General features: G+C 36.8%; 1 protein-coding gene across 1 annotated transcript in view; it reads right to left on the bottom strand.

The window, feature by feature from the left end:
• UBAP2 (ubiquitin associated protein 2) overlaps nt 1–23,790 on the bottom strand; it is a 118,948-nt gene that overhangs the window by 30,986 nt on the left and 64,172 nt on the right. The window contains 5 exon segments of the mRNA XM_070375460.1: nt 19–208; nt 2,383–2,450; nt 5,521–5,573; nt 13,921–14,024; nt 15,806–15,860. Coding sequence (XP_070231561.1) covers nt 19–208; nt 2,383–2,450; nt 5,521–5,573; nt 13,921–14,024; nt 15,806–15,860 — 470 coding nt within the window.

The raw sequence follows: 23,790 nt of genomic DNA, 5'->3' as shown, positions 1-23,790 counted from the left end.
GAGAGAAAAGTGAATTACCAAACTCTGAGGTGGATAGGAGTTGACAGCATCAGAGCTGCCAGTCCCTGGTGCCATCTGATTGTTGTGCTGAGAGTTCGTGAAGACAAGGGCTTGGCCAAAGCTCTGCTGTTGAGAAGTTTCAAAGGAGTTGACTTCTGGGGCTTGACTGGGAGGAACAGGCTTCTGGAGCAAGGCTACCAGATCAACACTAAGCAGACAAAAAGCAAATGAAAGAATGAGTCAGAGGCAAATCTTACCAAAAAATAAACTTGAGAAATGAACCACTATAAATAAGTTCATGCTAAAAATAATCCCAGGGAGGAAAATCTTTGGAAACTGGAGTTTAAGAGCAGCAAAGGGAGATTATCAATCATCCCCCAACATGCCTACCCTACCAAGAAAGCACACCAAGCCACCGAGACCCAAATAGGGCTTTGCAGAGAAGAGAAAAGAAAGGTGCATTGAGATGTTTCCACGGAAATGGCACAATGACAACTGATTCGAAAACCTGGAGCAACTGAGTACACCTCAACAGTTTTCTTGGCTTGTTTCCTTTAGAATATTTGGCCCTCTTCATTACTTAAAACCAGTCTCTCTTAAACTTTCCCAAAGCAAAGTAAACCCATATTTTTGAGAAATGAGGACCAAAGCCGTGCTAGACCATTCAAGCAGTTTTGACATTTACCATAAATATTCCTATAAGTTTTGTGTTCTATCACATGATATATTTAGGTTTATATAAATCTCATAATTTCTCTCAAATATTTAGGGGAAAAAATGCACAACATATTAACAAATACTCTGTTAATCAGACTTCTTATAATGTCCCTAGGAAGACTGAGATTCCAAGTTCAGAATCATGGCCTTAAAACCTGAAAGCATGAGGAAGAAATGATCTTTCAGATAATATATTTCTTGACATGAGAATGAGCTACTGATTTCTCCACAGAATGACCTAACGTGGTAATCTGCTCCATTAAATCCTTTTAAAGGGCAGTTCCCAAGCAGTTCTCCTAACGGAAACTCACCATGCCAATGAGGCAGATTCTGGAAGGTCAAATAATTCAAACCTCACTCATGATATACAGCCAAGTTCCTAGGCTTGAGTTCCTCTCCTTACGCACTACCCACTCTCATGTCCCCGTAACTGAGAAACAGTTATGGGATCTAGTATTATGGACCCCAAGGAATGTTCTAGCTTATGATAACCTAATTCCAGGGATACAAATTCATGGTAATTATATTACATATGACCCATCTCAAAAGTTCCATAACTACAAAAACCAGAAGTTCTATTCCAAACGATTGATGAAATATATATATGAAGAACACTGCAGCACTACTGTCTGAAAAATAATCCTTAAAAGGTCCACTTATTTTTTAAATGAAAATGATGCTATGCAATTCATCAAATACTAAATACAATGAAGAAGATACATTCATTTAAGGAAAAATTCTGAGCAAGTCACAAAATAATATAAGACATAACCTTTGATTTTTATTTCCCTGTAATGAAGTCTTATCACCACCTCATTTAGCAAGAGATTGAGCATGTTAGGTTCAAAACTGCCTTCAATGCTTAGGTATTATATATATCAAGGCTCTCATCCTTCTAGATCACTACTTTTTGAAACCATAATCAAAGGTTTTTAGAGTTATTGTTAAACTGAGAATGTAAATAAATACTTTTCAATAATTCAATTCTGCACACACTCTAACAATGTTTCTATCATCCCAAAAGCTCCTCCTTGTCTGTAATCTATGAAATTAGTAGATTAAAACTATTAGAACCCATATAAAATGAGAACTTTGTACTATCCTAAGATCTAAATAAACAGCATTATATGAAGAAACCAAAAGAGATTTCTGTTACATTTATCTGTCAAAAAAATAGTTACGAAAGTAAAAAAAACAAATTGTTAGATTTAACATTATCGCTGCCATGCGTGTGACCACGTTCTCAGTCACGTTGACTCTCTGCAACCCTCCTGGATTGTAGCCCGCCAGGCTCCTCTGTCCATGGAATTCTCCAGGCAAGAATACTGGAGTGGGTTGCCACTTCCTAATTCAGGGGATCTTCCCAACCCAGGGGTCGAACTCACGTCTCCTGCGGTGGCAGGCAATTCTTTATCGTCTGAGCCACCTGGGAAACCCGTAACTGCTATTTTAATTCAACAGCAGACACAACAAATTAGGAGATTATGGAGGCTCTGTCAGCTTACCAGATAAGGGATAAAACAAGTCTTAGACAGAAAAGAGAAAAACAGAAAGAGATTCAAGAAAAGGGTAAAAAATAAAGAGATATGAGGAAGAAAACCACTCTCCTACAGCAAGAAATTTTAATTCTGCTCTGAATTAAAAAAGGTGGGGAAAACCGTTTACCTTTGCCCAGGTGTGACATGATTCTCTGCTGGAACAGATGAGGAAGTGAAGACCTTTGTTTCAGAAAGCTGTAACAAAAGGATTAAAAATATTTTAATCTTATTTTATATAAAACCAAAAAATGTAACAAATTCCTGATAATTTCTAGTCATCAGTACTCTTCTTCTAGTTCACCCAAAAGGCAGTCTAAAGGAAAAGAAAGAAACAAGTGATCATGGCATGTAATTTTCTTAAGGTGAAGATAATTTTAGATGGATAATTCCACAATAAGGATTCCACGTCAGGGACAAGAAAGTGAAGTAAAGTCAGATCATAGTGTAAGTCCCAGTCTCACTATTCTACTTCACATTATACTAAATGAGAACCCCTATAAAAACCACCACTAATGTTACTATAAACACCAAAAAGGAGTAGGAAAAGTTTGAAAAGGTAAATTACTGACATTCTCTTTTCCCAAAGACAGGTGGCTTTAGTATTTTATTAGTAATAGATTTACTAGTCATAGATTTCCTTACTGCTTTTATCAAAATATTATTGAGGTATAACACAAATAATAAACTGAATATTCAAACCGAATAACTGAATAAGGTGTGTCATATATATACTCCATCACAAAATCAATATCTATTACCCCAAAAGTTTGCTCCTGTCCCTGTGTAATCAATTCTTTGAGTACTCACTTTTGTCCCCAGGCAACCAGGGTGTGTTTTCTGTCATTATAGCTTAAGCTGTATTTTCAGGAATTTTAAGTGGAATTTTTAAACATACAATCTTTTTTGTGATTTTTTTTTCCACTGAACATAATCATTTTGAGATTCATGCATGTTGTTTTAAGGCACACAGAATACAATTTCTTGAAACCTCAACTGACACTGCTGAAAGGCAGACTTATATTTTCAAAATGGGGCACAGTCTTGTAAAGGTTAATACTGTTGATGTAATGACAATGTTGAAAACTAATGAAAATGCTATTCTTAACAATGCTAAGTGTCTCAGACTTAAAATCAGACTTCCTCAGACATTAATATTAAGGTAGGGGCAGAGTAAACAGTTAGGTGTTCACTTTCCATAAAAACAAAAAGTGCTGAATTCATTATACTGTTTCAACAAGAAAGGCTTATACTATGCACTGCACTCTCTTTCAAGATAGTATCTTAAGAATTCCAAGGAATCTATTTTTGCCTCAAAGAATCTTATGAACTAAATTAAGACAGAGAGAAGCAATTAAGGAGTAATTCATTAAAAGTAGTAACAGATGATCTAAAGCCTTAAAATATACAATATTAAGTTCAAGGTAAATAAGAACTATTATACATTTATCACTGAAATCCTATCTAATCCGCTAGAGAACAGAAAATTTGCACTGTTTTCTCCTCCTAAGCTCTAGAAGGAACTCGGGGTCTGCGTTTTAGATTACTCACCATTCAATCACTATTACTTTGTAAATGTCAGAAACTTTTAAGTAATTTTGGTATTTTCTGGAAAAGAAGATGTCCACTATTTTATAGCACATGGAACTCTACTCAGTGATACATCCTAGCCTGGATGGGAAGGGGGTTTGGGAGAGAATGGATATATGTATATGTATGGCTGAGTCTCTTCACTGTTCACCTGAAACCACCACAATACTGTTAATTGGCTATATACCCCAATAGAAAATAAAAAGTTTAAAGTTTGGGGGAAAAATTTTTAAAAAGATGTCTAAATTCCCTACTGTAATTCTTTTCAGTAATTCTATTGTGATACAATACAGCCTACACAGCAGAGTATTACTACCTATATGTGAGTGCATTTGAACTGCTTATTAGACGACTTACATCTTACGACCTCACCTGAAGCACAGAAAAACCCCATCAGTTAGGCAGGATGGTTATTATGATAATCATTTCAGGGATGAAAAATAGGAGGCTCAGAAAGGTAAGTAAGATGCCTCATCTAAGGTCAATAGGTCAACCCAGCTAGAATATGAATACAAGTCATCCACCCTCTGATAGCTGGTTGGCTTTCTATCCTGCCTGCTGCCCCAGACAAAGCTTTTAGCTCTGGAAGTCTTTTTTTCCTCCCAACAAACTCTTAGCAAAAATTCTAGTAACACAAAGCATGTAAAACTAGGACAGATCTATTTGAAATAAGGTATGGTACCCACAGGTTCCTCACTCTGACTTCCTCTTATCACTGGTACCATCCCTCCACTGACTCTATTATCCACCCATCTCGTCCACTCTCCTCAGATTACAGGTAACAGAAAACCTGATGACATCATACCCCAAGGTCTTATGGTTAGTATGTGGGATAAGTAAATAAAAAACCCTAAGTCTCTGAAGTTCCAAAGCAGTATATCCTTCTCCTTTCTTAAACCCTATCCAGCTTACTCCCCTAATAAGTCAGATAAAATAGTGATAAAAGAAAGCTCAAGTGCAGTTTTGTTTCTTTTTTTAAAAAAATGTAAGTACAAATGGGGGGAGGGAGGATAATCTCAAAAAGAAAAATAAAATCCAAAACTCTGGGTCATATTATGCAATTTTGAAGGTCAGTACTTGTAAACCTTTTATTCTCTCCCACCCAGTGTCAGCTGTAACTCTAACATGTACATACTTCTGTTCTGGACCTTAAGAGTGAAACAGAAAAATAGTTAAGAGTATCTTATGCTGAACACAGAACTTAAAGATCAATACTACTAATACCAAGAAGCTAGTACAGTATACTCGAAAATGTCTGTGGAATAAATGAATACAAAAAGATCCAGTCTAGTTGAAAGGGGAATTGCTTGGCCCTAGAACCAGAATGATTTATTGAGGTTAATTTCAACTGTAGACCTAAAACATAGACTCTCTCCTTCAATAAAAAGGTTATAAAGAGTAAATAATCATTCACAGGCCAGGGTAAAAGCATCAGCTGGTTATTGGGCCAAATAAAACAAAGATAGTGAAAAAATGACATCACTCCTATTTAATGCCTGGTCATCTTTAAACAGATGCTTTAAAACCAAGTTTCTCAAAAATCGGGAAACACCAACATCTTTCTGAAAATCATCTGCTTAAAAAAAAAAATTGAGATATCTCGAGCTTTCCTCAAAAGTACATGTGTTCCCACCAGAATCCAAAAGAAAGATAGTCACATCTGATGCTAAACACTTACGTCTTCAGTCCAGTCTTCCGCTGTCCACTCTTCCACAGAATTCTTCCAGGCCCCTGTTGACAATCACAGTTTACACCATAAAGTCAAATAAGGTCTGATTCCAAATGATTCTCCATTGTGTACAGCACAAGATATATCATGTATCTCATTAGCAATATAGTTTATAATCCAAGAAATATGAGGCTCTTAACCTATCTCAAGAAAATCAGTCATGTTTTCAAATGCAGCTTGGCTAAGTACTAAACACACACACACAAGCCATGTCTCAAATTGCTTTTGGTTAATATCCACTGCCTTAAGAAACTATGGCACAGCAAAATAAATATATTTAACAAGGAGAGCCTTATGATACATTATTTAAAAAAGAACACAATTCAATATAAGGCAGCTCTGCTTTGGACCCTCATTTCAGGCAGATTATCAGATTTAGAGAAGTGTTTTTTATATTAGCTCCACTGTATCATTTCCTAACAGGTCTCCAGCAAAGCTGAGCATTAGTCCTGTTCACATAAAGTCTGTTGCTATACCCCTGATAAGTAGGAACAGAAAATGTGTTCACACAGTTCTTACAGAATAATCATCTATATAGAAAACAATTAAGTACTTTGAAGAAGAAAAGTATATGAATTCAGATATGCTGATATTAGTGCTTAGTGATCCTGTGTCCATTCCCATTGTTTTAAAACATATGTACAAACACATACCCAGATAAAACAGTTTTAAAAGGAAACACACCAAGAAACTGACTGTAACCACCATCAGGAAGCAGGAGTGTGAATGTTTTCAGTTCCTTCAATAGGAGGAAATAATTGAGCATCTGACCTGCAATGAGGTTTGTGTGTGGGAAGAGGAAGGGCACACCTCTGGAAAAAAGGCAGATGAACAGATCTAACTACCTTATCATGTCAGTAACCTATTAACTAAACTGATGCTGTAAACCTAAGAGGGCTTCTCTGTGGAAGGCTTTCAACAGATGTCCCTAATTTAAGACTGATTATTGCAAACAAAAGTAGAATCTATGGATTTATGGAACATGACTTCTTATAAAATATTACCCCCAAAATGCTATTTTGTGTCTATAAAAAGGGAGATGTTTCAAACGTGAACACATTCCCTGGTGTGAGAGAAATCCACACACATCTCACCAACACTGTGGATCATGGGGCACGTGCATTACAGGAAAGCACTCCCTACTCTTCTGTCCCTCTCTATTGCATGCACCCGTGTAATAATAGTAAAACTTGATAGAGGAATGTTTTAATATTTGAAATGATAATCTGATCTACTGCTTTGGCTAACTTATCTTTAAATGGTTTCCATAATTTCTCCAGAAATGTCACAAAGCAAGTATCAACTTCTGTGTCCCCAAAACATCTCTTTGAATTAAAATATTTTATAAACAAAAGCAGAAAGATATAATAGCTTAAGCTAAAAAACACAAGGTACAATTAGTCCTAAGTGGAAATCAGTACCAGAACTTAGATCTCTAGAGCATGCTTTACATGAAGTTAAAGGGATCCAAGGCAAGCCATCCACCTACACTTCACTATCATCATGGTTTCTTAAGTACTAACTAGTGCCTTTCTTAAGTACTAACACATAAATCTCCAACCTTCTAATGTATTTCCTGCCAGACTTTTGTCTCAGTACATGTATATTTTAAAAGTTCACTGGGATGACCTAGAGGGATGGTATGGGGAGGGAGGTGGGAAGGGGGTTCAGGATGGGGAACACATGTTCACCCATGGCAGATTCATATCAATGTATGGCAAAACCAATACAATATTGTAAAGTAATTAGCCTCCAATTAAAATAAATTTATATTTTTAAAAAAGTTCATAAAGTGGGCTAGTTTTGAAGCAGGTCAGTACATAGTGTTCTCGGTACCACCTCCATCCCACCTACCCCAAATTCATGCTGTCACATTCATCACAGGAGACAACACTCCAAAGACTGCAAACTCTACAAAAAACTGAGGCTCAATCTAAGCAGATTTAGGAACACTTTGCCTCAAAAATCATTCCTAAAACTTTCACCTTCAAAGCAACTAAGATTTTATAATAGGAAACAATGTATGATGGAATTGTTCTTAGGATCTCCTTCATCATCAGTCATCAACCAAATAATACTGGGTTAAAAGCCTACACATAAAGCATTGATGCTAGATATCGAATATCTCACTGAAAAGACCATTAAAAATTTAGTGAGTGATGTGAATGATAAATTACATGAATCTGATTAATACACTGGAAATTTGCAGGACACAGAAGTTAAGGAAAGCTAGAACGCTAACGGAAAGTTTATGGGGAAGATGAATCACAGCAAAAATCCTGAAGGCTGAATAGCCAGATATATAATGAAAGGATATTCCAGAAGAGAGAAACAGTGATGAGAAATTACAAAGAACTAAAATATATTAAAATTAACCTTAAGTTCAGAATATGTCTTTTTTCCCCAAAAAAACAATATAAGTTGTGGCAAGATGTTTTAAGTGTACAATTCAGTAATTAATAATTTAAAACACACATTCTTATATATGATATGTAAAGAGACTGGCCTACCACTTTAGAAGTATTATGAAAATAATTAAAACACAAACTAAGCCATCCAGAAGAGGATAAGAAGCTGAGTATATTCAAAAGCAGGCAGAAGACAATGAATGAAGTTGTAGGCAGACATCCTACATGGTAAGGTGTTATGTCCGGCAACAGAGAGGAATGCCCATATCAGCAGCCAGGGCGAAACTGTTGCAGTGATCCACCCTAAATACACAGACTGTAAAAACTACATGACATTAGATAGAGAAGACCATAGAATCAGGTCCTAATCTTACTATGGAATATTAAAATTTTTACAGGAAGACCTTATTCCGCATTGTAGACCTATAAAGCTTCACCTCAAACTATGAGAAAAATTCAATGACATTCATTTATTTTCAGCTTAAGACAATAATCTGAAATGTATGCTTTGTGTTCAGTTTAACTTGATGTTAGTCCTCTACCAAAAACACATATAAGGCAGACTTAAAGGAAAAGGAGCAACAATGATCCAAACTCCGCACTGCCCTAAAGGCCAGTGTGAAAAACACTTTCATTATCAAAAGCTGATTATTTTATCAAGAAATTGTAGAAATAGTTTACAAACACTCACCTGATGAATTTTTATTAGCTAGCCTTGATAAAAATGGAAATTATTGAAAAGAATTGTATAAGAATATTAACTAAGGAATTTTTTAAAAAATCCATACCTTTGATTCCAAAAGAATTTTTGTTTGATAGATTCTGAGCTACATTTTGAGCATCTGATGCCAGTTCTGTGGATCAATGTAAAATGTAAGTTTTTAACTATCATCAGATGACAGAAGGAATTCATCAGAAGAGAAATTAGTAAATAAATTAAACAATGAGGGGACAGCCGCACAGCTAAGTATATGCTGTGTGTCCAGAGAAAAAGAAACTTCTGTTAGCCATGCTATGACAGACTGCTGTGGCCCAACTATGAATCTTACCAGCCAGACAGATCTCAAATATTCAATTTGCATCAATTATGCTTGTTCTCATTCCCATGTTCACCAAGTTCCCTTCCCACTTGTCAAAGAAAACATTACAATCTGTTTAAATGGTATGTTTTTAGTATATTTATAAATTTGCATTTTGACTATCCTTCAGTCTTTCTTTTTTGGTCAATCTCGAGTCTGACCCTAAGGATGGATTTGATTATCATCCTGTCAAGTCAGGCTTCTGATTCTATGAAGCTATGGGCTAGACTCAGAACATTGTGTTATCAACAAGACAATACCAGTCTGTGAGGCTTCTAGTGAAACAGCCAGAATCCCATCAGATGACAACATCTTTCATTGTATTTTGCATCAAACATATTTTGCTTATCTAAATGTTTTCCAGGAAGGAATCTGCTACTCTAAATGAAAACCAGAGGGATGAGAGGGAAGAAATAAAGACAAAAGGAAAAGGAAGAAGAGGAGGAGGAATAAGAAAACAGAAAAGTAGCAGTTAATGGATTAATTCAATATTGTTTCAAACATCCAATTTAAAACTCAGTGGAGGTTCTAAGTAAAGCCACTATAAACATCACAGGCAGGTCTTAGTATGGACGTGTTTTCATTTCTTTTCAGTAAAAACCCAGGGTTGAGATTTTAAGACTGTATAGCATCTCTATGTATGCTTTCACACCAGGAATAAGTTCGAATTACACCGTCACCTTCACTAACACTTGGAACTGTCAGTTTCAAAGCTATTTTAGTGGATGAATGGAGGTAGCCTACTTAGCATGCACACTCACTGTAAATTTGTATTTCCCCAATGACATCCCCAATGATGATGAGCACATTTTTGTTTGCTTATTGCAATCCATGTGTCTTCCTTTATGAAGCATCTGTTCCAATCTTTTGCTCATTTTTTATTATTTTGAAATAATTACAGATTCATAAGACGTTATCCTCGCTTCAGTTTTCCCGATGATTACACCTCAAATAATTCCAGTAAAATTTAATAGCAAAACAACTGCCATAGATACAAAATGTGTATACTATTCTATGTCAGTTTTTTACTGTGGTAAAATAGTGTGCATGTGATAAATAGTATTTACTATTTACCTAATGCTAATCTTTTTTAGGGTTACCATGCTAACTAACCCTGAAGGACAGGGAAGCCTGGTGTGCTATAATCCATGGGGTCACAAAAAGTCGAACACAACTGAGCAACTGAACAACAAACCTTTCCCAAGTGTACAATTCACTGCTATTGAGTAATCACAATGTGGTATAGCCATCATCACCATCCATTTTCACAACTTTTTCATCTGCTGTTGTTTTAATTGCTATTTTCATTGGGTTACTTGTTTTCTTCTTAATGACTTCTGAGAATTCTTTATACATCCTGTAATACAAGTCCCTTTTCAAGTAGAGGTTTTAAATAAATATTTCCTCCTAAACTATGCCTTGGTCTTCCATTCTGCTTTCTTCTGAATAACCATGTTTTTCTTTTAGACTCATGCTTATTATATCCTATATAAGAAATTTTTCCTTAATCCAAGGTGGCTAAGATTTGCCCCAGTATTTTCTTTTGAAGTTGTGGTTTCAGCTTTCACATCTATAGCTATTATCCACTTTTGATTATTTTTTTAATATACAGTATAATGTATGCTGTACTGAATTGTCTTGGAACATCTGTCCAAAACCAATTGTATCTGTGGGTTTATTTCTAGATTTGCTATTATGTAATTGATCTATCTCTATGCTTTTTCCAATTCCACAGTCTTGATTACTGTAACTTTAGGGTAATTTCTTGAAATCATGGAGTGTGAGTCTTTGAATGCTGTTAGTTTTCAAAACTGTTTGGACTATGTTCACACCTATACTTTACTATAAAAATTTCAGAATCAAGTTTAGAATCAACTGACACAAAAAAATCCTACTACGATTTTGAACAAACGTGTATGTTCAAACCTATGTATCAATATGGGGAGAAATGCCATATCAATAACAATATCAATGATGTATCAGTAACATATCAATAACATTTATGAGTCTTCCAACTCAAAAACACCTCTGAGTTATCTCACCTCCTTTATGGATCATCTTTGATATTTACCTTCATATTGCGTAATTTTTGACATACAAATCTTACACATACTTTGTCAGATTTAGACCAAGGAGTTTCATGCTTTTGTATTACTATAAATGGTAGTTCTTCTGCTCATTAATGTTTCTTCAGACACTCAATTTTTACATTTTACTGTAAGATTTTATATTTTGCATTTGCATAGATAGAAGTCTTATTTTGCATATCATTAGACTTCACAGGCATTTGACGTTTTTTGAAGCTACTTCCCCCCCCCATTTTCTGTTGATTATAGAAATATTACCTGTTAAGTGAACTAGCTACATCATTTAAAGCTTTCTAACTAATTTCATTAATTTATCTATAGATTATTTGTATCAGTGCCAGGGATGACAGGTTTTTCCCTTCCTTTCCAATCCTTTTCTTTTTCATTCTTTATTTCAATGGTTCAGAAATAATGAGGGCAATCCTCCTGTTTCTCTTCAGTTTTGACTAAATCTTTTGCCTTTATTTAAAAGAAAAAAAAAAGTAAGCCCCTTGAATTTGCTCAATGACTCAGGGAACTCAAATTGGGACCCTGTAACAACCTAAAGGGCTGGGATGGGGAGAGAGGTTGAAGGGAGGGAATATATGCATACCGATGGCTGATTCATGTTGATGTTTGGCAGAAACCAACACAATACTATAAAACAATTATCCTTCAATTAAAAATAAATATTTTTTAAAAAGTTAAGGTCCTTTATCTTGTTACAAAAGGATATTCTATACTTCACTAATTATTGTGAAGTTTGCTGTGACTTTTGAATCCACCCTTTTAAGGCACAGGACTGATTAGTTTTCAGTCTATTCACAAGGTGTACAACAATCACAACTACCTATTCCAGAATACTTTCATCACTCCAAAAAAACTCTAGAACCCATTCGCAGCCACCCCCATTTCTCCCAACATTCCCAGCCATCAGCAACTACCGATCTACTTCTGCTTCTATCTGACTAATCTGGATAATTTTTCTTTCTCATTCATCCATTGAAGAATATGTGGCTTTTATGTGAACCTGTATCTTCCATTCTCTCCGGTATGTATCTAGGAGTAGTTTGATTTTTTAAATGTTAAAATGTCAAGTTTAAACTTAACATGGCCATGATATATCCTTTTTCTAGTTTACTGAATTGTTTTCCAATATTGTGATTTAAAATTTTTACATTTGTGCTGAAGAATATGATTAATCTATAATTTCAAATGTTGGAAAGAAATTTATCAACAAAATATCTTGACAATTTTAATAGCTATGATATTAATTATAATAGATTATAGTATCAATATTCCTTTTCTCATTCCTACAACCAATTATGTTTCTTCTGCTTTCCTTGATCAGTCTCATGATAAACTTATCAATTTTACTAGTATTTTCAAACTACTGAGAGGGTAACAGGCAGGAAGGCCAGGGGGTCTCCAAAAAGAGGAAATAGACTGCAAGTGTCAGACGTTTTTCTCTCCCTTAAGCGACAGGAGGCAACAAACAAGTCTAAGACTTTTTTTTCTCTTAAAATTCTGTGTTGCCATGACGACACCTGGTTCCACCTGAACTTAACTTTTCTCAAACGTTGAGCTAACCAATGCAATTTTTTATGGAAATGTTTTTCTTAAGCTATGTTAATGAAACTATGTATTTGCTCTGGAATTTGCCTTTCTTCAAAATGGTTCCACCTAAGACTAAGTTTTGGCTGATACAGATCAACAAACCAGTATTCATATCAATTGTTTTATGGCTGGGGGATGACACACCTCGTGCCATCCTATCTCAAAAATGCATGTTGTAGGAGAGGGGCTGGTGAAACTCCATCAGCCTTGAGGTGTCTCTATTATCTGATTAGTAACTTTCTAACAGACATAAAACACCTGGCTAAAGACTTAGCAGGGGGGCACTCTTTCTGCCCCCTTCTGATGTCTATGTCAGAAGCTTTCTGTATCTCTTTTATACTTTAATAAAACTTTATTACACAAAAGCTCTGAGCAATCAAGCCTCGTCATTGGCCCCAGATTGAATTCCTCTCCTCCGGAGGCCAAGAATCCCAGCATCTTTCACAGCTCAACAACAACCTTTCACTCCCATTTTTATAACTTTTGTTGGTCCTCTCCATGGTATATTTGATTCCTAGTTTTCCGTGCTCCTGTGATGGTGCCACTGTCTTTTTTAGGTAATTACTGAGCTATGATTTTATATATGGGATTATAATTCATGAAGTATCAAAGTATGTTTTTACAAATATAATCACAGCAATTAATATATATTATCAACATATATTATCAGGAATATTCAAAAGAGTTCTATTAAATAAATAAGCCAATTAACAAGTATTTATCTATGAACTTCAGTAAACAAATAACCCTAAAGTTTTAGGATACAAAAAAACCTGCAAAAGCAACTATTACCCTGAACTCACCTACCACCATCAACCTCTTAATCTGGCCATACTTGTGTTCACCACTATGAAGAGTGAATACTTTGTTTGAAGTCTGCCACTAAGAAATTATTCTCTGTATCTCTGACACCAAGATCTGAGTGTGGGTTTGTACTGCCTTACACAGGTTTGTTACAGCATCTTCTTCAGAGTGCAAAACAGGAAAAAAACCACATACCTTATCATCAAGAAGCTTTGTAAATGAGAAACTTTGGAGCTAAGGACCAGCTAAGAGTAGCCTCAGAGGAAGAATAGCTGCCTGTTTTTCATTTTTCTCCACCAGCACACTTGGATGTCATCTTTGGTTATTAAGAGCTCAAATAATTAAAATACATCTCTGGTGAGGACAGACACTTACCAGTTCCCTCATCTGCACCATTCTGAGCAGCTTCCCAAACTACTGGTTTTGTCCCACACCCATCTATAGATGGAGAATCTGAATAGTCCGCAGGATTAAACGTCCTTGGGTTTGAAATAAAAAATAAAGGAAAATGAAATAATCACAAAATTAACTGTATATCATCTTCCCTGACCACTGTAAGAGACTTCATCTTCCTTCTCCTATTTAACCATAAGCCAATTCTTCTGGCCACTGGAATCTAGAGCTTTAAAAAGCAGAGGCTGACTAGGGACTTCCATACACTCTTGTATGATGCTTCTACTCGCCTAAATTGTTGTCCTCTGCATCCTAAAGCAGGCATGGAGACCTATAATAGTTCTAGGCAGGGTAAAGGCTCTAACGAAAAACCCACCCACCCCATGCCAACTAAGCCTAGACCTAAATAGGCAACAGGTCTTTTCTTCCCAAGTCAGAATCCAAATTGGCTTTGAACCTTTTACAATAAATGACTCATTTTGTTTAGATGGATACAAATAAAAAGAAAACATTTTGCTCAGTGCTTCTTTTTAAATAAAAACCCTAAATACCCATGATTCAGATGCCTGTGCTGTGTTTAGTTGCTCATGTCCAACTCTACGCGACTTCATGGACTGTAGCCTGCCAGGCTCCTCTGTCCATGGGGATTCTCCAGGCAAGCATACTGGAGTGGGTTGCCACGCACTCCTCCAGGGAATCTTCCCAACCCAGGGATCGAACCCAGGTCTCCCACACTGCAGATTCTTTACCATCTGAGCCACCAAGGAAGCCCAAGAAAACTGGAGTGGGTAGCCTATCCCTTCTCTAGGGGATCTTTCCAAGCCAGGAATTGAACCACGGTCTCCTGCATGAGATGCCTAACTACAATCAAATTAAATAACATCGCCAAAATTTTCACAACTTATAAAAAAAATATTTTAGCATTATTGGGGTGTCACTGACAAAAAGAATCACAACAGCACTTTTTCTGAAGTGGAGGACAAAATCTACAAAATCCTTCAAAGCTACGAGGCTGGGCATATATGTCCAAATGTTTCAGCCAATTTGCTTCCTGCGTTTTTATCCTTCTTTTGTCCACAGGGAGCTCAGGCAGAAAAGAGATGGCAAGAGTCACCATCTCTAGGCAGTGACCCAAAACAGTACTGCCGGGAAGCTATGGACAAACAAAGGACTTTTCGTTTCTTGACTATCATCTACCTATGGCGTCTATAAGATGCTTAAATACTTTTAATAATGGGGGGTGGCAGCTAATGCTTTAGATAACAGGAAAAAGTGAAAGAATAACCAGAAACAATGAATAAATAACTGACTATACCATCTATTTAAAAATAATATATTCATCTTTCAGTATTACAATTCAAGATAAAAATGATTGTTCTTCATTAAAAAAAAAAAAAAAAACATTGCATTTACTTACCATTCAAAGACAACTGCTGGATTTACCAACATAATTCTTAAGCAATGGTTTTCAACTGGGGTGGTTGTGCACCTCCCTCCCAGGGAACATTTGGCGATGTCTGGAGAAATTTTTGACTGTCACAACTTGAGGAGGGGTGCTACTGGGATCTAGTAGGGAGAGGCCAGGGACGTTGCTAAACATCCTACAATGTAAAGGGAACCCCACCACCTCAATAAACTATTATCCAATCCAAAATGTCAATAAACCCAGGACTAAAAAATCACTCTAAGGCTTACTGCAATACAATCTCATTTGTTCTATTTCATTTTTTTAGTATTTTCTCTTTTTAAATATAGAAAACATCTGACTCACCAGGACGGTTAATCAGGTACAGGATAGAGGAAGGAAAGCCTTAGAGATAACAAAAGAGAAGGTAGCAAATTCAAAAACAGGATAGCTAAGACTTACCCCATGCCTTGGGTTGAGAATCTTCCTGCCCCTCTCCCTCTGCCACGCCCAAATCCTTTAAAAACAAAAAAGTATAAAAATAATATTTACGTTCCACACAACTATAACTCTACTAACTTCATCCCTTACACACTTGCCCAAACATTACTGACGTTGCTCCTAACAGCACCAACATTCCCAACCAGTACACGCAATCTGCAGGTCCCTGATGACACAAATGCCTATTGAGCTCAAAGGAGAGAAAATAATTTAATTCTGCTTGTACAACATTTGTCATATACTTCAGCTTAACATAGGCAGGTTATACTTTTAAAAATTCTGGATCTTTTTAAACACATCTAGTGTAAACACCATGGCATCATAAGCCTCTACTATAAAATGAAAGGAAAAACAAAAAGAGGATCTACTAAGGAAGCTGAAGGTATATTAAATACCATTTTTAACAGTAAGATTTTTGATAAATGACCAAGAGGGCAGCAAACAAGACAGCAAGCAAGCAAAAGAAATAGTTTTATTCAGTGACTCTTTGGTTTTTCTTAATTGAATCCTAAATTGTGTATTAATGAACTAAACCCAAGAGTTAAAACTATACAACCCTTAGAAGAAAATATACAGCAAAAGCTTATTACAGTGAATTTTGTAATAATTTCTTAGATATGACCCCCAGAATCAAAGGCGAGAGGAAAAAATTAGATTTTAAACAGGTGAATCAAAAGACATGAACAGAGTAAACAGGCAACCCAAAGAATATCTGCATATTATACATTTGATAAGGAAGTAACATCGCGAATACATAACAAAATTCTACTACTAACAAATAACCAGATTAAAAAATGCATAAGGGGGCTCTTCCCTGGTGGTTCAGTGGTAAAGAATCTGCCTGCCAATGCAGGAGACAAACATTTGATACCTGATCTGGGAGGATCCCGCATGTCATGGAGCAACTAAGCCTGTGTGCCACAACTTTTGAGCCCAAGGGCCGCAGCTACTCAAGCTTACATGCCCTAGAGCCTGTGCTCTGCAACAAGAGAAGCCATCGCAATGAGAAGCCCATGCATGGCAACCAGAGGTGTAGCCCCAACCAGAGAAAAGCACTCTCAGCAACGAAGATCCAGAACAGTCAAAAATAAACAAAATTCTTAAAAAAAAAAAAAAAAAAAAGGCGTGGTGGGTGGGGAATGGACTTGAATAGATATTTCTTCAGAGATGATGTAAAAATGGTCAATAAGCACATGAAAATATTGTCACCATCACTAATCATTATGTAAACGCAGCACCAATTACAATGGCTGAGGTGGGGGTGTGGAGGAGACAGAAAATAGCAAGTGTTGGCAAGAACACAGAGAAATTGAAGCCTCTGTATAATGTTTGATGGGAATGTACAATAGTGTAGCCACTGTGGAAAACAGTACGTTTGGCAACTCCCCTCAAAATTAAAAATAGAATTATATGATCCTTATAGCATAGGGAACTCTCCTCAATATTCTGTAATAACCTAAACGGGAGGAAAATTGGAAAAAGAATAGATATATGTATAACTGAATCACTCTGCTGTATGCCTGAAATAACACAGCATTGTAAATCAACTGTTGTTGTTTAGTTGCTAAGTGGTATCAGACTCTTTGTGACCTCATGGACTATAGATCACCAGGCTTCTCTGTCCATGGGATTTTCCAGGCAAGAAGACTGGAGTGAGTTACCATTTTCTTCTCCAGGGGATTATCCTGACCCAGGGATGGAACCTGTTTCCCCTGCAGGCAGGTTCTTTACCACTGAGCCACCAGGAAAGCCCAAATCAACTGTGGTCCAATGTAGAATAAAAAAAAATTTAAGGGAAAAAAAAAGTGTATGATTCTGTAATTCTGCTTCTGGGGGTGTGTGTGTGTGTGTGTGTGTGTGTGTGTGTGTGTGTATCTCTGTGTGTGTGTGTATCTGTGTGTGTGTGTGTGTGTGTGTGTGTGTGTGTGTGTGTGTATATATATATCTCTCCAAGAGAATTGAAAGCAGAGTGTTGAAGAGAGATCTGTACACCCATGTTCACATTGCAGGAAACACAGGTTCCATCCCTGGTCCAGGGAAATCCCACATACTGTGGAGCAACTAAGTTCGTGCACCACAACTATTGAGCCTGTGCTCTAGAGCCGGGAGCTGCAACTACTGAAGCCTACAACTTAGAACCCAGAAGCCCATGCACCACAACTACAGAGTACCCCCAGCTTGCCCCAACTAGAGAAAGCCCTCACAGCAACAAAGACCTAGCCTAGCCAAAATAAGTAATTCTTTTTCAAAAAAGGAAAGAAATCTTGATAAATGCTACAATATGACTGAAACTTGTGGATATTTTGCTATGTGAAAACAGGCCAGTCACAAAAGGACAAATATTTCATGATTCCATTTAGTACTTACTGCTAAGTCACTTTGGAGAAGGCAATGGTAACCCACTCCAGTTCTCTTGCCTGGAAAATCCCATGGACGGAGGAGCCTGGAGGGCTGCAGTCCATGGGGTCGCTGAAGGTCGGACACGACTGATCGACTTCACTTTAACTTTTCACTTTCACGCATTGGAGAAGGAAATGGCAACCCAATCCAGTGTTCTTGCCTGGAGAATCCCAGGGACGGGGGAGCCTGGTGGGCTGCCATCTATGGGGTCAGATAGAGTTGGACACGACTGAAGTGACTTAGCAGAAGCAGCAGTGCCCCTCTGTGATGGGGGCGTGTCCGACTCTGTGCGACCCCATAGACGGCAGCCCACCAGGCTCCCCCGTCCCTGGGATTCTCCAGGCAAGAACACTGGAATGGGTTGCCATTTCCTTCTCCAATGAATGCGTGAAAGTGAAAAGTGAAAGTGAAGTCGATCAGTCGTGTCCGACCCTCAGCGACCCCATGGACTGCAGCCCTCCAGGCTCCTCCGTCCATGGGATTTTCCAGGCAAGAGTACTGGAGTAGGCTGCCATTGCCTTCTCATTTAGTACTTAAGAGTACTCAAATTCAGAGAAAAGTTGTTGTCAAGGGATATATTCACCATACTAATACAATTAAATGTATATTTAATCATGTACAGTTAACTTATCCAGTAGTCCAAGGTAAACTATTAAAAAATATGGTCTTGACAAAAATCTACAAGAGTCAGGGGAACAGAGGGAAATGTCCTAAAAAGTAGAATTCTAATAATGCCTATTATTAGAATGTCTATTTTAATATCATCAAAAGGCAAAGGTAAGACTTTACACAGCATACCACAGTCTAAAAGAAGGTCAGAAACTGGAGTTAAAAAAAAGAAAGCTTTCAATGTACAAGTTTGGGCAAGATTACAACCCAAAATTTAGGAATAAGATATTTATCCTTAAAGTTAAGGACGATAAGATGGGAAGAGGAGAATCACCATATAAGCTTTAAAAAAAAAAAAAAGGCAAATCTTAGTATATAATAAAATGGAATATTATTTGGCTATAAAAAGAAATGAAGTACTTATACATGCTACAAAATTGTGCTGATATGAAGTAGAACATCAATGAACCTTTAAAATATTACATTAGGTCAAAGAAGCCAGTCAGAAAGGGCACATATTACGAGATTCCATTTACATTGTATGTCCAGAACAGACAAATCTATAAACACAGAAAGCAGATTACCAGTTGTTTATTGCTGGGATTGGAGTGGTGAGGAAGAGGAAGGAATTGGGAATCAATAGTTTTGATTATGGTGATGGCTGCATAATTGTATTGTTGTTGTTGTTCAGTCACTAAGTCCTGTCCAACTCTTTGCGACCCCGTGAACTGCAGCATGCCAGGCTTCCTTCCTGTCCTTCACTATCTCCAGGAGTTTGCACAGACTCATGTCTGTTGAGTTGCTGAAGCAATCCAATCATTCCATTCTCTGTCACCCCTGCTCCTCCTGCCCTCAATCTTTCCCAACATCAGGGTCTTTTCCAATGAGCAGCCTCTTTGCATCAGGTGGCCAAAGTACTGGAGCTTCATCATCAGTCATTCCAATGAATAATCAGGGTGATTTCCTTTAGGATTGACTGATTTGGTTTCCTTGCTGTCCAAGGGACTCTCAAGAGTGTTCTCCAGCACAATTTGAAACCATCAGTTCTTTGGCGCTCAGCCTTCTTTTGCTCCAACTCTCACATCCGTACAGAAATGTGGAAAAACCACAGCTTTCACTATAGTTGACCTTTGTCAGCAAAGTGATGTCTCTGCTTTTTAATACACTGTCTAGATTTGTATAGCTTTTCTTCCAAGGAGCGTCTTTTTATTTCATGGCTGCAGTCACTGTCCACAGTGACTTCGGAGCCCAAGAAAATAAAACCTGCCTCTAGCATAATTCTATAAATATACTAAAACCCACTGAAATATGTAATTTAAATGGGTGAGTTGTAGAGTATGTAAAACATTTTAGGCTACAATAAACACTGTTACCAGTGAAGAAATCTAAACAATACAACTGCTCTTGATAAGTGCACCCATTCAATGGCATACTGTGTGACAAAAGGTACCAACAAGTGGTTACATATTAATAGTGGTAAATTTTTAAAAAATGATTCTGCTAAGACATCATTAAATAATATCTAATCTTTGAGCCAGAAAGCAATATGTACATGAAAGAAAAGAAAGAAATTTATAAAAGAAAAACATAATCTAAGGACCAAAACTCAAGAAATCCTGCGAGTTCCCTGGAAAAAGTCAATACCAACTACATATCTCCATGTCCCCAGACAGCAGCAGCCGTACCCAACTACAAAACAGGTACAACCCAAATATCTTCAGCAGATTTTCAAAAATCAAATCCAGGACTTCCCCAGTGGTTCAGAGGCTAAGACACCATACTTGCAATTCAGGGGCCTGGGTTCCATCCCTGGTCAGGGAACTAGAGCCCATGTGCTGCAGCTAAAGATTTGCATGCTGCAACTAAAAGAACCCGCATGCCACAATGAAGATGTAAGGTCCCACATGCTGCGAAGACCTAGTGCAGCCAAATTAAATAGAAACACATTTAAAAAATACAAATAAAATCCATATTCACGTACATTTTAACAAGCTAACAAAACTGTTCTCTCCTTTTCACCTGGCTAGTAATGCTACTAGCAATATTGTTTTTGATATGTATACATTTCCCTTTATCATGACCTGGTACAAATACCTGTTTTCATCTAACAGCTCAGAAGACAGACCTGGGTTCATAAAATAGAGAAAAACAAGATTAAAGTAGATAATCATAAAGAATAAATCAACGTTATGATAAATGCTAAAACTTTACTCATATAGGTCTCTCTAGGGACTCTATACTACATCTATGTTGAATAACTGCTCAAATTTTTAATTGTTTAATATTATGTATTACACTGAGAACCAGAGTAAAAAAGTTGCTCACTTTCCTTGAAAAAAGCCAAAACACAGAGGACACCTAATCATCTTTACTAGAAGAGGCAAATCCAAATAACAGATACTCCCCCAGGACCAAACATGTGCAACCTAAAGAAAAATAAGTAGAAAGCAATCCCTCTCTCATCCCCAGGAGACTGTAAGCAGGGCTTTGATAACAGCCAAATCTGCCAGAAACTGTGTGGACTTGAATTTATCACTGCACACTCCAGGTCATGATCTTTAAGATGTTAAAGATTTTAAAGTTTAAAGTTAGTTCTAAAGTTTTTTGTACTGGCAAAAGTTCCCAGATTTTCAGAGCTGGTTCAATGATAAAGATGGCTGCTGTGTTGACGATGAGCTGGCCACCTGCCCAGAGACCAGTTCAGCCCAACAGGGCATCTCTGGGGATTATTTCACTCAGAGACTTAGGACTCAGGCAAGTTGTCCCTGGTTCAGGCTTCATCTACAGAAAGATAGGAATAATCTTCCCCAACTGTAAAGTAGCATAAATGAGTCAAATGACAACAGCAAATGCCCCAGGAATTCAAAGAGGAAGAAATCACAGAGTCTATCATCATGTCTCATATATTAGCTTTTCTTTAGCAAAAAAGTCTGATTATAAATGTGCCACAATAATTATTTCAGGAAAAAATTAATGGATTCTAATACCAGTGAAGAAAAGTCTGATGGGAAAATGGTCATTTACAGTCTCAGAGCACTCCCCTGAAAAAAATATGTATTAATTACAAGGAAGGAAGGAGTAACTTTACAAAGGAGAAACTTGGCAGAAACCACTTTCCTTAAGTAATCAAAGCTAACATCACTAGTAATGAGATAAATCTGTATCGTGTACCCTCTAATATGATGTACTGAGAAAGACAGCTATATCATTCTGTGGCATTCCTACCAAAAACCAGTAACATGATCTAATCATAAGGAAACTTCTCAGATTGTTAATGAAGGTCTTTTTACAAAAGAGATGCTCCAAAGTGTCATCAAGGCCATGAAAGACAAAGGAAGACTATTCCAGACAGATAAACTGTTCTAGATTGAACAGTAAACAGACATGGGAAATAAAAACTGTGTGTGATCTTGGCTGGATACTGGACCAGAATATTTGCTTGCTACTAAGGACATTAGCAGGATAACTGGAAAGTTTTGAATAAGGCCAAATAGATTGTAACAACAGTAATTTCCTGATTTTATAATTTTAAGGTAGTTCTATAAGCAGTATCTTTTTTCTTAGGAGTTTACACACTGAAATATTTAGGGGTAAAATGGCATTATGTTTGAAATGCACACACAATGGTTTCAGGAAAAAAAATAGTATGTACATAGAGAGAAAATGACAATGCAAATGCAGCAAAATATTAAAAAGTTTGGGGACTCTGGGTAAACACTCTACAAAATTCTGCTGTTTTTTTGTTTTAAAATAAAATGTCAAAACCATACCCTGAGCACTTCTGTGTATATTGTGTAATCCAGTAACTATTAGGTTGGTAGAAAAGTAATTGTGGTTTTAGACCATGAATTTTAAATCACTGTAACTAGGCTCAAACACATCTTTATTAATCACAATAGGAACTATTACAGTCAACATGTTTTTGCCATGAGAAATAAATTTATTACTGTAGCGTAAAAATCCATGTTTCAGAATTTGATGAACTCTTGGGAATCATTTTCTGCCTCGTGTTGATTGTGGAAGCATTTTCCCTGCAAAAAGTTGTCGAGGTGCTTGAAGAAGTGGTAGTCGATTGGCGAGAGGTCAGTGAGTATGGAGCATGAGGCAAAACTTCAGAGCCCAATTTGTTCAACTTTTGAAGCACTGGTTGTGCAACATGTGATAAGGCAGCTAAACTCGCATCACGTTAACTACTGAGGCTGAGCACTCTGGAGTCAGAGCACCACAATTAGAGAGGGAAGCCCACACACTGCAAAGAAAGATCCCCCTTGCTCTCAAATAAGACCTGATACTGCCAAATAAAAAAACTTTTTTAAGAAAAATAAATCAATTACAAAGTCATTTTTAAAATAATCAGGAAACTTTGTGTACAGATTATTAGATAATATTTTTAAGTGTGAAAACAGCATCATGGTTACATATAAAATCACATACATTTTTTACAGGTGCTTACCACAATAATATATGATAAAATATCCACAAAAATCTACTTTAAATATTTCTACAGACAAGAAAGGTAGAGATATATAGAGCATATATGGCTAAAATCCTTAAACATTACTGACTAAACATGAAGGGCCTCGGGGTTCATTTACTCTCTCCATTTTTCTCTGTGCTTGAAATAAGAAAAAATCTAGAAAAGGGAATTACAATTGAAATCTGTTTTTAAAGCACAACCTTCTTTTCACTGTGCCCAACAAATTAGTATATAATTCTGCCCTTTTCTGATCTCTGAAAATTATTTACTTTTGGCCCAGATAGTAGAAATTTAGTAAATGATAACTGGATGAATAGCCAAGGGAATTCATAGCATATGCAGTATACCTACATTAATTTCTATCCGTAATATTTCTGATTAAAAGAAATTCTGCCACTGTAAAATGCACATTTGGAGAACAGTCACAACTGAGTGGAACAATGGATCAAACAAAATATCG

Source organism: Bos mutus, chromosome 8 (genome assembly GCF_027580195.1).
Source record: "Bos mutus isolate GX-2022 chromosome 8, NWIPB_WYAK_1.1, whole genome shotgun sequence".
Lineage (NCBI taxonomy): Eukaryota > Metazoa > Chordata > Mammalia > Artiodactyla > Bovidae > Bos > Bos mutus.
Note: the sequence above shows the minus strand (reverse complement) of the source record. Positions and strands in the feature narration are given on the sequence as shown.